Consider the following 14,523-nt stretch of genomic DNA (forward strand, 5'->3'; position numbering starts at 1 on the left):
AAGAGAATTATAATGCTGTTGTCTTCCAAGGATCTCCCTGGGATGTTGTGGGCCAGGGTCATTTTAGTGGTATAAGGCCTGGGGCAAATCATATCCTGTGACTTACTCCTACCCTTTCGCATCAGGCAAGGCATCAGGTGAAATGATCCACATTTTAAAAACTTCTTCAAAAGTCAGCACATAGTGCTGGGACCAGAGACCTACTCCAAGAGATATGAGGGAGAAAATGCCATCGTGTATTAAAAATTTAAATTTAAAAATTTAAAAAGTCTTTAAATTGAGTATAACAGAACAAAACAAAAAACTCTGAGAACATATTGGTCAGTTTTATTGGGAAATGGGTATCACAATATTAGAGTGACTGTTACACAGCAAAAAAAAAAAAAAAAAAAAAAAAAGCCACAAATGGTAAAATCCAATCTCTTAGAAGTTGGGGGGACAAAAACGGAAGGGACAGTACTTACTGCTTTGGTTTGGTGACACCTTATGAGCTAACCATAACCTCCATGAGAGCAGGGACCACAACGTTTTTGTTCTCTATTGCATCTTTACTGCCTAGCACAGATTAGGTGTTCAATAAAAATACGTTCAGTGGATGTATACATATGGCCTCAGGTTCTCTCAGCATCAGCTGGAAGAACCCTTCCTTTCTCCTCTTCTTTCCTGCTCACACACATTGCAAAAGATTAGAACACAAAAACAGTATGAGGAAAAAATAAAAATCAACCTTAATCCTAATACCCAGAAATAATCACTATTAACATATTAGTTCATTTCCATTTAGGGATTTTAAATAAAAGTGTACATCCCTATATATATTTTATGAAATAGGTCTTTAAGGATGAATAGAAATTATCTAGGAAAAGGAGGGAGAGAGGTAGACGAGAACTACAGGTGGATGGAATAACATAATAAAGACAGAAAGGTATGGAACCACAGGGCTTATTGGGGAAGTAAAAATAGTTCAGTATTGAGGAGGTGAGAATGGGAGATGATGGGAGAACAAAAGAGGATATTGATGGGATATATGGATGAAGGCATATTTGGAGAGCAATAAAAACTTATGGGACAAGGCAATCACTCCTGTATGGACTCTGAGCTTCAGTCAATAATTCTGACATGATGATCTTCTACTATGTGCAAGGCTCTGTGGAGAGCACACAGGATTATTAAACATTGTCCTTGCCTTCAAGAAGCTTACAATTTAGTTGGAGAGATGTTGTATATGAAATTAAAAGTTTCCTCCTATAGGAGAATAATGATAAGTGACAAATGAGAGGTACACACAGTATTTGAGGGTACAGATAATTAGAGGAGACATCAAAAAGGAGATGGGACTTGGTTTGGGGTTTTGAAGAATAGAGAGGTGCTGGTCCAAGTCCCTAATCTGGCATTTGCAACACTTTCTTATATGGCCCCAATTTAGCTCCTGGGCCTTCCCCCGACCCCCGTTCTTCTGCAAGAACCCCTATTGCAATTGAATTAGTTTGTTTACTGATTTTCAAACATACCTTATGGAATCTCATCTCGCTCCTTTATCTGAAATATCCTATTTGCTCTTTTTGAGACCTCCAGCTCCTGCTGCTTCTTCAAATGCTATGCCTTCCCCTCTAGCAGGAGTCAAGTCTGAATTTGCCTTAAAAGGGTGTCAATGGAACTAGGGTTTTCTCTACTGGAAAACTTTCTTTAAAGCTTTATTGGTTTGTCTAGGTCTCACCCCATGCCATGCCAAACATCTCAAAAAAAATCTCTGCTTCCACTACCTACATTCTAGTAGCTGCAACAAATGGTGGACCAACTAAATCTGAGAGGCATCAGGAGCCTGAGAGTTTTTGTATTCATGCTGTTTGATGCACATCTCTTAATTTTGACGTTTTGCCCCGATGACACAAACATTGGAAAATGAAGATGTTGTCTTTGACTGATTTCCTTCCCTGTCTGGACATATTTTTTAACTGCTGCCGTGGTACTCCCAGGTGACTGCCATGGGGAAACCATTCTTGGAAAATACGAACACAGTATAATACAGAGTTTGAAAGAAGAAGCCTGACTTGGAGTTGGGTAATTATATTGTCTTCCTGCCCCCTCCTCCCCTTATTCTACACCCCACCTCACACACGTAACGTGCTCCAATTAAAACAAGGAAATACACGCACGCACACACACACACACACACACACACACGGAAGAAACCTGAATTCCTATTTCTAGGAATCTCACTTGGTTCAAACAATCCCCAGATTCTTCTAAACAGAAGAGATGTTTTGACACTGCTGGACTGGCTTGGATTCTTGCACCTGGACAGAACGTAATCTCATCCAAGGGTTAGAGCTTGCCCACGAGCACTGAGATATTTAGTGAAGGAGCCAGGATTTGACTCCTGTCTGACTTCAGAATCTATTTTACTTCCTATGTGTTGATTCTTACCTAATTTCTGTTCTTTTTTTCTGCTTTTTCATTACTTTAGTGGCATTTTCAACACTGGACTTAGAGTGTTCCCTGACCTGACCAAAGTTTACTCCACTGATGTATTCTTTATACTGTAAGTATGCATACATGCAATGTTCGGCAATATTTTATTTGTCACTGACAAGAACTAGAGTGCAGCCATGGGGATTGGTTGGAGCCAAGTGAAGTGATTGTTTCAAGAAGGAAGCAGTGATCAGCTGTGGCAAATACACTGATGGATGAAGTAAGGCAAGGACTGGGAAAAAGCCATTGGGTTTAGTAATGTGGGGCAATGGTGATTCTGACAAGGAGAGTTCCAGTAGAGCACTGTGGGTGGAGAAGTCTCGTTGGAATGGGCTTAAGAGAGAATCAGAGAGAGAGAATTAGAGAGGGTAAAAGTAACAAACTCTTTTGAGAAGCTCTACTATTAAAAGGGAGCAAAAACTGTCTCAGCAGTTAGAGGATATTACATCAGGAGAAAAGATTTGTTGTGTTCTTTTTTTAAATGCGAGAAATTATGGTATATTTGTTTGCTGATAGGAATGATTGAAGGAAAATTTGATGATGATGATGATGATGATAATTTTTCACATGGTTTTTAATAGCTTTTCAAACACTTTCTCAGACATTATCACATTTGCTGTTATCAACTACCTGATCAGGCATAAAAGGAAGTTATAATTTTTCCATTTTACAAATGAGGAAATTGAGGAATAGAAAACCTACGTGATTTTATCTGAGCAGGGTCCCAGGGAGCAGTCACTACTGGTGCTCAAACTACTTTCTGTGACTTCTGATTGTGGTCATGGGCTCTTTTTCAAAACCCATGATACAGTCAACTGTCTTACCTAGTTGTAGGTAAGTTGTAGGTAATTGCCTTGCCTAGTTGTACAGAAGTGAAAGGATGTGCAGAGAGAGAGTTGCAAGTTGAATTTGCACTACAGAGTAAGAGAAAATGTGGAGTGATAGAATCCAAACTCTTGGGGTTTTGCTAGGAAAAAAACTGATCATGCTTATTTGCTGCAGACCAGCTCAGTTCAAACTACAGGCAGTCTTGCAGGAACTAGACTGGCTTATAATTGTTCTCCATGAGCATCTGCCTGGCAGAGTTTTGCAAATGGAGGATATTTTAGTAATACTCATGAAATGAAATCCATTGATCCCATTCTCCTGTTCCCTCTTAGAGGTTCCATACACTTAGAAAAGTTGGGGCCAGCCCGGTGGTGTAGCGCTTAAGTTCGCACGTTCTGCTTCTCGGCGGCCTGGGGTTCGCCAGTTTGGATCCCAAGTGCAGAAATGGCACCACTTGGCAAGCCATGCTGTGGCAGGTGTCCCACATATAAATTAGAAGAAGATGGGCACAGATGTGAGCTCAGGGCCAGTCTTCCTCAGCAAAAAGAGGATTGGCAGCAGATGTTAGCTCAGGGCTAATCTTCCTCAAAAAAAAAAGAAAGAAAGAAAACTCTATTTGCTGTGGACAAATTGTTTGTCACAGATTCAGAAGTCTCTGAGACAGCTGCTCCCCTTGCAGAGGAGGATTAAGTCAGGGACGTCAGCCCACACCCAAACTCACTTGCTTATGGCACATTTGGGGCTCTGAGTGCATGTCCACCTAGGACAGCTGTCACCACCTCACCGGATCTCTGAGCCACCATCAGCTATGAAGGGTCAATGAAACTTAAAAAGAGATAAGATTAAACTGAACTATATCAGGTTATTTATTTAAGTGCATATGTGTAGCAAGAGCCCAGCTCCAGAAGGAAAGTATTTTTTTCACCAAATGCTTTCGTCCCTCTCTTGCAGTGAAATTACAGACAACCCTTACATGACTTCAATCCCTGCAAACGCTTTTCAGGGACTGTGCAATGAAACATTGACAGTGTGAGTATTACCAGTTCCACTACTGCCAACAACTGAATTTTTATTTGGGCCATTGTCATATTTTCACAGGTCACCCAAGAACCATACCACCTTATAGTATGTGCTCTGTAGTCTACCAAGGGTCGCACATAGTTAAATAAGAGTATTGCCTTATGGTATGGTACTCTGTAGAAGATGAAATGGTTTAGGTGACAAGACAAGAGTATTCCCTTATAGAAATGGTCAGCACACTTTATCTGTAAAGGGCCATTTAGGTTTTATAGACCACCTGGCCTGTGTGGCAACTGCTCAACTCTGCCATTTTAGGGCATTGAATATATAATACATCAGCTCATGAGCATGGCTATGTTCCAATAAAACTTTATTTACAAAAACAGGCAGTGGGCCAGATTTGGCCTACAGGCCTTTTGATATACTATTCTGTATTCTAGTATCTCCCTTGTGCAGAGGAAGAACCTGGGGTTAAAACTAATTTAAGTGACTTTCCGAAGGTCACTGAGTTAGACAATGGTGCTGCTGAGGGCTTTTCACACTCTCTGCACTCACACGTTCACTCCGTCATCACAAACCATTATCCAGCTCCTATAAAGGGATAATGAATAGAAAACATAGTGCTGCTCTACAGCATCATTTTTCCAGAGTTGGAATGGGTTCTGCTCTTTATGTTCAAAAGGAGATGCTTTATCAGGGAAATTCACAAAATGTTCTAATGGAGAAGATCTAATAGAGGTATAAAAGATAAGCTAATTCTCCAAACTGGTAGAGAATTCCCCTCTCTCGTGGAATTAGCCACAAAGTAGAGTTGGGGCTACATCCAAAGGATCCCTTCCTCTAGTTTCAGCATCACTAGCCAAGTTCAGGCCTCGTGGGTTCTTTGCTTGGATTGTCACCCAGCATCTGTTCTCTGGTCATACTACAGTCCAGGGGTTCTTTATCATATACAAACCTGAGTGAATTATTCCCCAGCAAAAGTGATCCAAGCTTCCACATAATTCTTCTCTGGGGCTATTTCCATGCCATTCTAAGTCTATCAGTCTAGGCCGTCTGAAGCTATCTCAACCTCTGGGACTCTAACTACAGCAAAGCATTTCAGTTCATTTTTCTCCTAGAACCCTGGGGAGAGCTCTCTTGAAAAGACAAAGACTCCTTCTCAGCTATCATTTCATTTGACAATACAACAAAGACCTGGGTCTTAGCCTGCTCAGTCCCAAACCTCAAGGCCATTTACCTCCTCTGTAAGGGTTTCCATTGTGCCATTTATCACTCATTGTACATAAACTCCATTCTCAGTTTCTTTACAGAATATTACCTTCACCTTTTGGCGTATTTTTCTAAGGACCCCATATCCCAAGCAGACCTCTAGGTGAGAGGTGCTCTTTGTTCCATACCTAGCATGGGACCCAGGAGGCATCTGATAAACATCTGAGTGAAGGAACCTCATCTTTCCAGAAATCTGGAGGTGGGAGTGGCATGGGTTATCCATTGTCTTTTCAGATGTTTATTTCAACATTCCTGAAAAAGTCCTTGCTTCTTTGAAGCTCATGCTCAAAAAGCTAGAAACATGAAAGGATATGTGTCCAACAGCAGAATTTGTATCCATATTCCTGGTAGGATAGTTTGAATTAAAGTTTGCAACCCTTTTTCTTTCTTTCTTCACTGTTTTTTTCTTCCTTTACTGTTTTCCCTTTTTAAGGCCTATTTGTCCAATAAGAGTTTTATTTAATCTCTGAAATGTAATTCCAACAAAGAAAATTTTTATTGTCTAAGACTCTCAACAGAGTTTGGGAAAATAGAAATACCAAATGTATAATTCTCACATCTTCATAAAAGAACTCTAGTTCAGGAAAAATTAACTTTTCCAGCAGAGTTTCCCAGCCTCTGGGCCTAGCATCACTGTGCATTGCAATCCTCCCCCAGGACACCTTAGTAGCTGGAATTAAACTCATTGTGTAATTATTTAAAACAAAGCAAAACCAAAACCAAACAAACATTACCTCTCAGTTCTCTGCAACTACATAGGATAAATTCAATTTTCAGTGTACTCCTTTTAACACAGTTGTCTCATAAGTGTCCCTCACTGTGTTAAACATTTATCATATTTTTACAGATAAGGAAACTGAGGATAATAGAAGTTGAGAAATTCTCGGGATCATCTAAAGTCTCTTGTGTGCTTCTTAATGCGTTACCAGAGTTCACAGGTGGTGAACTAGGTGGCTTTCAGAGTTCCTCTACAATTGCCACTAGCCGTGCCTGATTGTGGTCTTGGCTGCCTTCTCTTATCTCTTCCCAGTAGCCCCCAATAACTCCCATACATTTCCATAAGTTCCCATGGCTGGGGCTTCTTCTCCTGCCAAAATGCCATATGCTTTTGGTGGGTGGGAAAAATCTCTTTTGAGGTCAGAAATCCTGATTCCCAACAGCTCTGCATCAAGGTGGCTTTGAGACGTCACTGCCACATCTCAGTCTCAGTAACTTGACTAGGAAATAAAGGAGATACTTCATTCTGGAATCATTGTATGAATGAGTTAGTTGCAGAAACAGCAACAAGTTAAAACATTAAAATTTCCACAAAAGGCCTGGTCTATCTACTTTCTTAGATTTGTCATGGAAGTTCAATTTAATTCAACCCAGAAGCATTAAGGATTTAATCTATGATAAGCCTTGAGGATAAAAATATGGATAAAATACAATGTGAAATAACATTTTAAGTAGAAAAATAAAAAACCTATGCATTCATGTGAATAATGTCTTTTAAAGTGTTCATCTTAAGGAGCTACAGTTATTCCTCCATTGTTGACTTTGGGTTAACTATTACCTGAAATCCCTGTTTTTTGAGTACATGTGGAACGTTTTTTAAAAGTCCTTAATGGTGGTAAATCTTTGTTCCTCAGAGTGAATCTGCTTCTGAGAAACAGCTTAAAGTTACTAGGAGCTAAGTCTGGGGAGTGGGGATTCAAACTGGGAAATACTATCCTATGTCCCAAACAAGACATATTGTAAAGTTTTCTTGTGGAGCTTGTATGTGGGACCTGAGAACATTTGTTCCCATTTCTGACACTGAAGAAATGAAGTCCAACCTTCAGAAGAAGGCCAGCACCACCTCTTATAGGTCACTGATTTCTCCTCTCTCTGTTGATTGTAGGAAACTATACAACAATGGCTTTACTTCAATCCAAGGACATGCTTTCAATGGGACAAAGCTGGATGCTGTGTAAGTCAAGGGTAGTTATGGAAACCGCAATCCTCTCCCACACTCCCACTGCCAAGAAAGACCATCCACTGAGTCAGAATTCTTCTAGAGATAGGTTCTACCAGAGCATTCCTCAACCCCAGAGTTAGTATGACCAAGACTTGAGGATGATGTTAAGGAACTTGGCAAGAGCCAACTTAGTGGACATTTCATTAACTCCAATTCTAAATCCCAAAGTTTTTTTCCTCAATAAAATGGAGAACCACGGTGTTACCTTCAGTTAGCTTGTAGGAGCATGTGTATGTAAATATTCTTCCAGTAGGTATATGAAGTAAAAATGTGTCTTTAATTAACTTCAAAGCTGTTCAGAAAGTAAGGTTTTTCTTTTAGCTTTTTTCTGACACATTTTCAGGAAAGCTGTCAGTTGATATTTGATTCACTCAGAAATAGCTGAGAAGCCATACCCAACTTTTGCCTTCCCCCTAAATAAATAATGCCAGGAGGAAGAGGTTGGCAAAAAGATAGCCATTGACACGGGTTTCTATCTTTGTTGTGCTTTTCAATTACGCATTTGTGGTCCCAGTATCTACACCAGGGCATAAGTGTGTCTAAGAGCCATCCTGGTGTACCTTTTAACCTAATATCTAATAACTGAAAAATAGCTTTAGTCAAGTCTACTTCTCACACCATGGTGGACCAGTTAATTTGTAGGGCCCTCCTACTACAAACAACTAGATCATACATTTAAAAAAATACATTTTATGCCATAGCTCCAAGAGAGGGAAATAAAACAAACTAACAAACAAGGAGCTGAAAACAAAGTGGTGGGTGCTTACAGAGGGTGGAGTTCCCACAGGGGCAGCTGCGAACATCAGTGGTGCCAGGAGACCAGGCTTTAGCATAGTGAGAAGGCAGGGGAAGTGATGGAGACCTGAGACTCCTGGATTAATCCAGGGAACCTGGACGAGAGCTGGAGTGGTACTATGCTTGTAGTACCTCCTGACTCCTGGCAGAAATACATGCAAACGTCGACGGAGGAAAGAATCCCAGTGCAGGCTCCCAGATTTTTTAAAGATTAAAATCAAAAATGACACACAGGAGAAGAAAAAACCACCATGGGTAAGAGTCAGCTGAAGCAACAAACCACAGATTTGTATTTGATTTGCTTTATAACACTTTATTGAGTATTTTTTAAATAACAATTATTATTTTTCAATTCTAGAACTTCTATTTGCTTTTAAAAAAATTTGCTTGCTCATTTTTGACAGTCTAGTTGCTTACTCATGTTTTTGTGATTCCATCTTTTTTTTCCCCTTTAAACATTTAATACATAGTCATTTTATATTCCAGAAATGATTATTGGAAAATCTGAAGGTCCATGGTTCTAGATCTGTTGTGTCGTACGGTGCTTCACAAAATTTGTTTTTTTGAGATTTACAATGCAGAATCTGATTAAGTAGATCTGGGGTGAGCCCCAGATTCCGCATTTCTAACAAGCTCCCAGGAGATGCTGATGCTGCTTGTCCATTGACCACCCTTTAGCAGGGTGAGGTAAATAACCTGCACAACCATGTGCAGGGGCCCTGGATGTGAAAAAACACACATGTAGATTAAATGATGCTCTGGTTCAGGGATTAGGTAGTAGGTTCTGATGTTATTCTATTTTTAAAGAATAATTGCAAATAAGTTTTCAAGTCATTATACCTAAGCATGGCTTTCTCAGTTCCTTTTGAAATGAGGTCTCACTCTTTTCCAGGCTTTGGGTTCCCAGTAGTCTTTATCAAATGAAAAGTTGGAGTACCTTTTTCTAGATTGTCTAGTTGTGGGCTCATTCAGGCTGATAGTAGTCATTTTCTAAAATATATAATTATACAGGAAGTCTAAAAAAGATTCAATAACGTAACACGAATACTTCTACATCAAATTTATTTACAGTATTGGAAAGACCCTACTTCCATATTAACGTTATCACAGAAATCTCACACCATCCTTCATTTATTTTTCAATATATTTATTGAACACCTACAATGAGCCAGGTACCATGCTATTCACTGGTGATACAAAGATGAATGGGAGCAATGTGCTGCCTGCCCACACTGAACACACATTCCAGTGGGGTCAACTTGAGGGCAGCAATATTAATGGTCAATGTACATTAGGGAGAAATGTACCTAATCCAAATATGTATTTCAGATTGAAAATATCTGAAAACATTAAATAGCCAATAACATTGGCCTCCCTGCTTGGAGAAATAAGCTTGATTTTCCCTAGATTTATCGTGTCTTTTAAATGATTAGCATTCGGTTTTAATATTACATAAATCTAACCAAATATTTTCCTCTTTGATTCAACTATTCCTAGCAAGCCATGACCCTTAGGGACATGATCTTCCCAATTCAAATTTTCAATGAATGAAGTAGGGAATTGGGACCTCTTAAAATAACTAAGACAGTTTGTAGATATTCAGGTATAAAGATTTCAGAAGACTGTCACACTGTTCTAGACACTGAGGGTGTGAAGATGTTAACATTAAGACAACAGAGAACTACATTAGCAAGGACAGCGGAAGGGACAATAAAGCAACTTTCAACCAGAGCTGATTCAGAGCTTCTAAATTCGGTGTGTCCTGCTGATTCTTGCCTGAATCAAAACTACAAAGGACCAGAAACCAACATTAGATATAGGATAATTCACTTCTAAAACTTTTATTTTTGCACAAGCAAAAGATTTTAAAGCCAAAGATTAGGATTTATGCTTTAAATTATTTGCTTCTTTATCCTGCCATATTTAGGCATTGGAAGATATCACCCTCCATCACTCTCAGTTATCATTTTTTGACAGAGACTTTGAGTATAAAATTCAGACTTTAAGGTCTCCAGATCATGGTTCTCAATATTGGCTGCAAGTTGGAATCACTTGAAGAGATTTGGAGGCACTGATGCCTAGGTGTTACCACCAGACCTTCTGGTTTAATTGGTCTGAGTGTACCAGAGCATGGGGATTTAAAAATTTCCCCCTGTGAATCCAATGTAAAGGAAAAGTCAAGAACTGCTGCTGTTATCAATCTTCTTGTCCAATAGTCACATTTTACCTATGAGCAGAATGAAGCCCAAAGTGAACACGTGGCTTTGTTTTTTTTTAACATGGCTTTTAAAATTTGATAGAGCTATCAAGTGGCCAAGCCAAAGCTGGGCCTGGATCCCCTGGTTCAAGACTCTTTTCCCTGTGCCCTGCTGGGATTCATTGTTGCTGACTTACCAGCCACCACCAAGGCTTGGACACCCAACTCCTCTGCCCACTATTGCCTCTTTCCTAGCCCAGGAGAATGTTTGCACTCTTAGCTCAGTCTAGTAAAGGCGCAAAATACAGAAGCTAAAATATCTTGCAGCTGGGAAGAGTGGACTCATGTGAGAGAAAGGAGGCCACTCAATACTCAAGGCACAACCAGTAGAAGTTTCAGGGAACAATCAGACCAAGCAACGGTCTCATTGTCAGCGAGAACCTGACTTTACTGATGCAGCAAGGTCACCAACTCAGTGAGCTTCCAAATGAGCTCTGATCGGGGGACACGTTGATGGAAAGCATGGGATGGTAAAATGTGATTAAATTCAAAGAACTGGAGGTGAAGTTAGGCCGTGTTTGCTATCTTGCTTCAAACATCTCACAGCTGCTCATAATTGGCCTTTTGGTCATGTTTAGAGAGCTCCACAAAGACTTCAAGAGATTTCCAAAGTGAATCTCTGTAATCAGGAGACTACTGTGCTAAGTGGATCTCAGTGTAACTCTAGTAGCCGATTATTTTAGGGCTTTGGTCATAAAATCAGCCACAGATTATCAAAGGAGTTTAGAGACATTTTCTATTGAAAAGATGGAAAAACTAACAAGGGAATAATAATTTCTATCCTGGCTTCTCCCCAGCTTCTGTGGTAAGAGAAGAGATGGGCGAGAAAGCATTTCCCAAATTATGTTCCTTGAACTCTCTTTCCATGGCAAGTTAATGGGTGTTACTCTTTAAAAGCTATTCGTGACCTTAGAAAGTTAAACAAAAGTATACAGGTGGACTTCTCTGGTCTTTTAATAGAACAATCTGAATTACTAGTATCCAAGAGGGGGATATAGTGTGCAGAGTTTCCCAGGGAGCTCTTGGTTCCAGGAGCCTCTCTCTGAGATGGTGTTCCACAGAACACTTTTTGGGGAATGCTAATCAAAAGAATCTTTTAATACACCACCTTGTTGGGAGGCAGTTAAATTTAACAAGGTTTGTTCTAGAGGTGGCCTGTGGAGAATCAAAAAGTTAATAAGAGTTTCAGATCACCTAGTGGTCTTCTGAAATTAAACCTATGAAAAGATTATGTAAGGAGACTCTCTCTACCTTCCCACCAACTTTCTTCTCAGACCATACCATGGGCTCTGTGAAAGGCTCAGCTCATGGCAGAGTTATTCTGTTGCAGACAATGGATTTTACTTCACTGGTTCCCTGAATTATAGTCTGTTCTAGTCACTGTAACTATCCTTGAAATACAGGAAAGAAATCAGTGCACCATTTTCACTATACTTTCTTGATATTTTTATGTAAAATATTAAAGTTATTTGGAAGAGTTTAACAAATGTGGGAAATATTTCTTAATTGAGAATCATTTGCTTCTTGATTTTTAATAGTCTAGATCAGAAATCAGCAAACTTTTTCTGGAAAGGACCAGATAGCAAATATTTTGGGCTTTGTGGGCCATAGGATCTCAGTTGCAGTTATTCAACTCTGCCATTGTAGTGAGAAAGCAGCCACAGACAATGCATAACAAATGAGTATGGCTGTGTTCCAGTAAAACTTTATTTACAAAAAACAAGTGGCAAGCAGGATTTGACCAACGGTGATAGTATGTGGATCTCTGGTCTAGACGAAGGTATTACATGAGGATGACCATTGTGTGATGAAATATGTATTGTATTTCTCCTAATTCCTGGTAAAGGGCAAGCATGGTATCTGATAACCAGTTAATATCCAAAATATAAAAAGAACTCATACAACTCAGTACCAAAAAGCAAACAATCCGATTAAAAAATGGGAAGAGGATGTGAGTAAACATTTTTCCAAAGAAGACATACAAATGGCCAACAGGTACATGAAAAGATGCTCAACATCACTAATCATCAGGAAAATGCAAATCGAAACCACAATGAGATGTCACCTCACTGGGATAGCTATTATCAAAAAGATAAGAAAGAACAAGTGTTGGCAAGGATGTGGACAAAAGGGAACACTTGTGCATTGTTAGTGGGAATGTAAATTGGTGCAGCCACCATGAAGAACAGTATGGAGATTCCTCAAAAAATTAAAAATAGAACTACCATATGATCCAGCAATTCTACTTCTAGGTATTTATCCAAAGAAAATGAAAACATTAATTTGAAAAGATATATACACTCATACAATGAAATGATATATATTCATTGCAGCATTATTTACAATAGCCAAGATATGGAAGCAACCTAAGTGTTAATCGATGGTAAATGGGTAAAGAAAAATGTGGTGTGTGTGTGTGTGTATATATATATATATGTATACACGCACACACACACAATGGAATACTATTCAGCCATTAAAAAGAATGAAGTCTTGCCTTTTGCAACAACAGGGATGGACCTTGAGGGCATTATGCTAAGTGAAATAAGTCAGAGAGAGAAAGACAAATACATATGATCTCACATGTAGAATTTTAAAAATGAAACAAAACAAAAAACCAAGTTCATAGATACAGAGAACAGATTGGCAGTTGCCAGAGGTGGGGGAAGGAGGGTGGGTGAAATGGGTGAAGGAAGTCAAAAAGTAAAAACTTCCGGTTATAAAATAGATACATCAGGGGGGATGTGATGTACAGCATGGTGACTATCGTTAATACTACTGTATCGCTTGTTTGAAAGTGGCTAAGAGAATAAATCTGACAAGTCCTCATCACACACACTCACAAATTTTGTAACTATGTATGGTGTTTGATGTTAACTAGACCTACTGTGGTGATCATTTCACAATATATACAAATATCAGATCATTATGTTGTACGCATGAAACTAATATAATATTACGTCACTTATACCTCAGTTTAAAAAATCATTAATAAAAAAACAGCATGGGATAAAGATAAGAAGTATCTGGATAAAAATATTTTACAGTTTGAAAGTTCAGATCCAATCATAATAGAAAACAAAGATCTTTTTTCCCCATCAGTATTTTGAATCCAAACTTGAACCTCTGCTTCTGTTATAAAACAATGTTCCGTCTGTTCATCATTCTATCCTAATAGTTGATGGAAAATTATTTTTTCTTAGATTTAAGCACTTCAGTAAAAGATAGATAAATCTAAGGTAAAAGCAAGATGATGGTCATGATAAGGAGCGGTGGGACTAGAGGAAGATAAAGGTTGAGCTGTAGATAGAGAAAACAAAGGTCAAGTTTCCATGGTAATAATAAAATAGTATTCACACTTTGAGATTTTAACATAGGACTGTTGCCTCTGGTCTCAATGCTAATTGTGATTTTAAACTAATGTAACACGTCAGTATCTTATAATGATCCTAATAGTGCTCAAAGATTGCGTATAGCATGTTAGCAATTTGGTCAATTCCCCAGAAGTATGTTCAAATATCTTTAGGTTATAATTTAGATAATGTGTCATCTAAAAGAGCAATTATTCCTCATCATCCACCTCGTGCCAATTTACTAAAGTTAGCAGATTTGACCTCATTTAGACCTACTTCTTTAGTGTATGATTGCAGTCAAGTTGGACAAGTTCCACATTGAGAACAAGCACTGATGCCTCAGCAGCAGTTGGGTAATTAGTTAAAAGTTCATGAAAATTATGGCAGATGTGTGAAGCACATGGTCCTGTGATTTCACATGGAACCAAGCACACTGTCATCACTCAGATGTGAAATTAATAATAATACAAGCATCCCTTGCTCAACAGAAGTTGAACTGCTCTCAGTTGCAAGTAAAGTCACAGATTCAT

The 14,523-nt window shown here is 38.9% G+C and overlaps 1 protein-coding gene across 2 annotated transcripts in view; it reads left to right on the top strand.

Moving 5' to 3' along the window:
- The window catches only part of TSHR (thyroid stimulating hormone receptor), a 152,548-nt gene that overhangs the window by 101,966 nt on the left and 36,059 nt on the right, over window positions 1-14,523 (top strand). For both annotated transcript variants that reach the window (XM_008536736.2, XM_008536743.2), the window contains 3 exons: window positions 2,468-2,542; window positions 4,252-4,329; window positions 7,472-7,540. In XM_008536736.2, coding sequence (XP_008534958.1) covers window positions 2,468-2,542; window positions 4,252-4,329; window positions 7,472-7,540 — 222 coding nt within the window. The remainder of the gene's footprint in view (window positions 1-2,467; window positions 2,543-4,251; window positions 4,330-7,471; window positions 7,541-14,523) is intronic.

The sequence above is a fragment of the Equus przewalskii genome, chromosome 25, assembly GCF_037783145.1.
Source record: "Equus przewalskii isolate Varuska chromosome 25, EquPr2, whole genome shotgun sequence".
Lineage (NCBI taxonomy): Eukaryota > Metazoa > Chordata > Mammalia > Perissodactyla > Equidae > Equus > Equus przewalskii.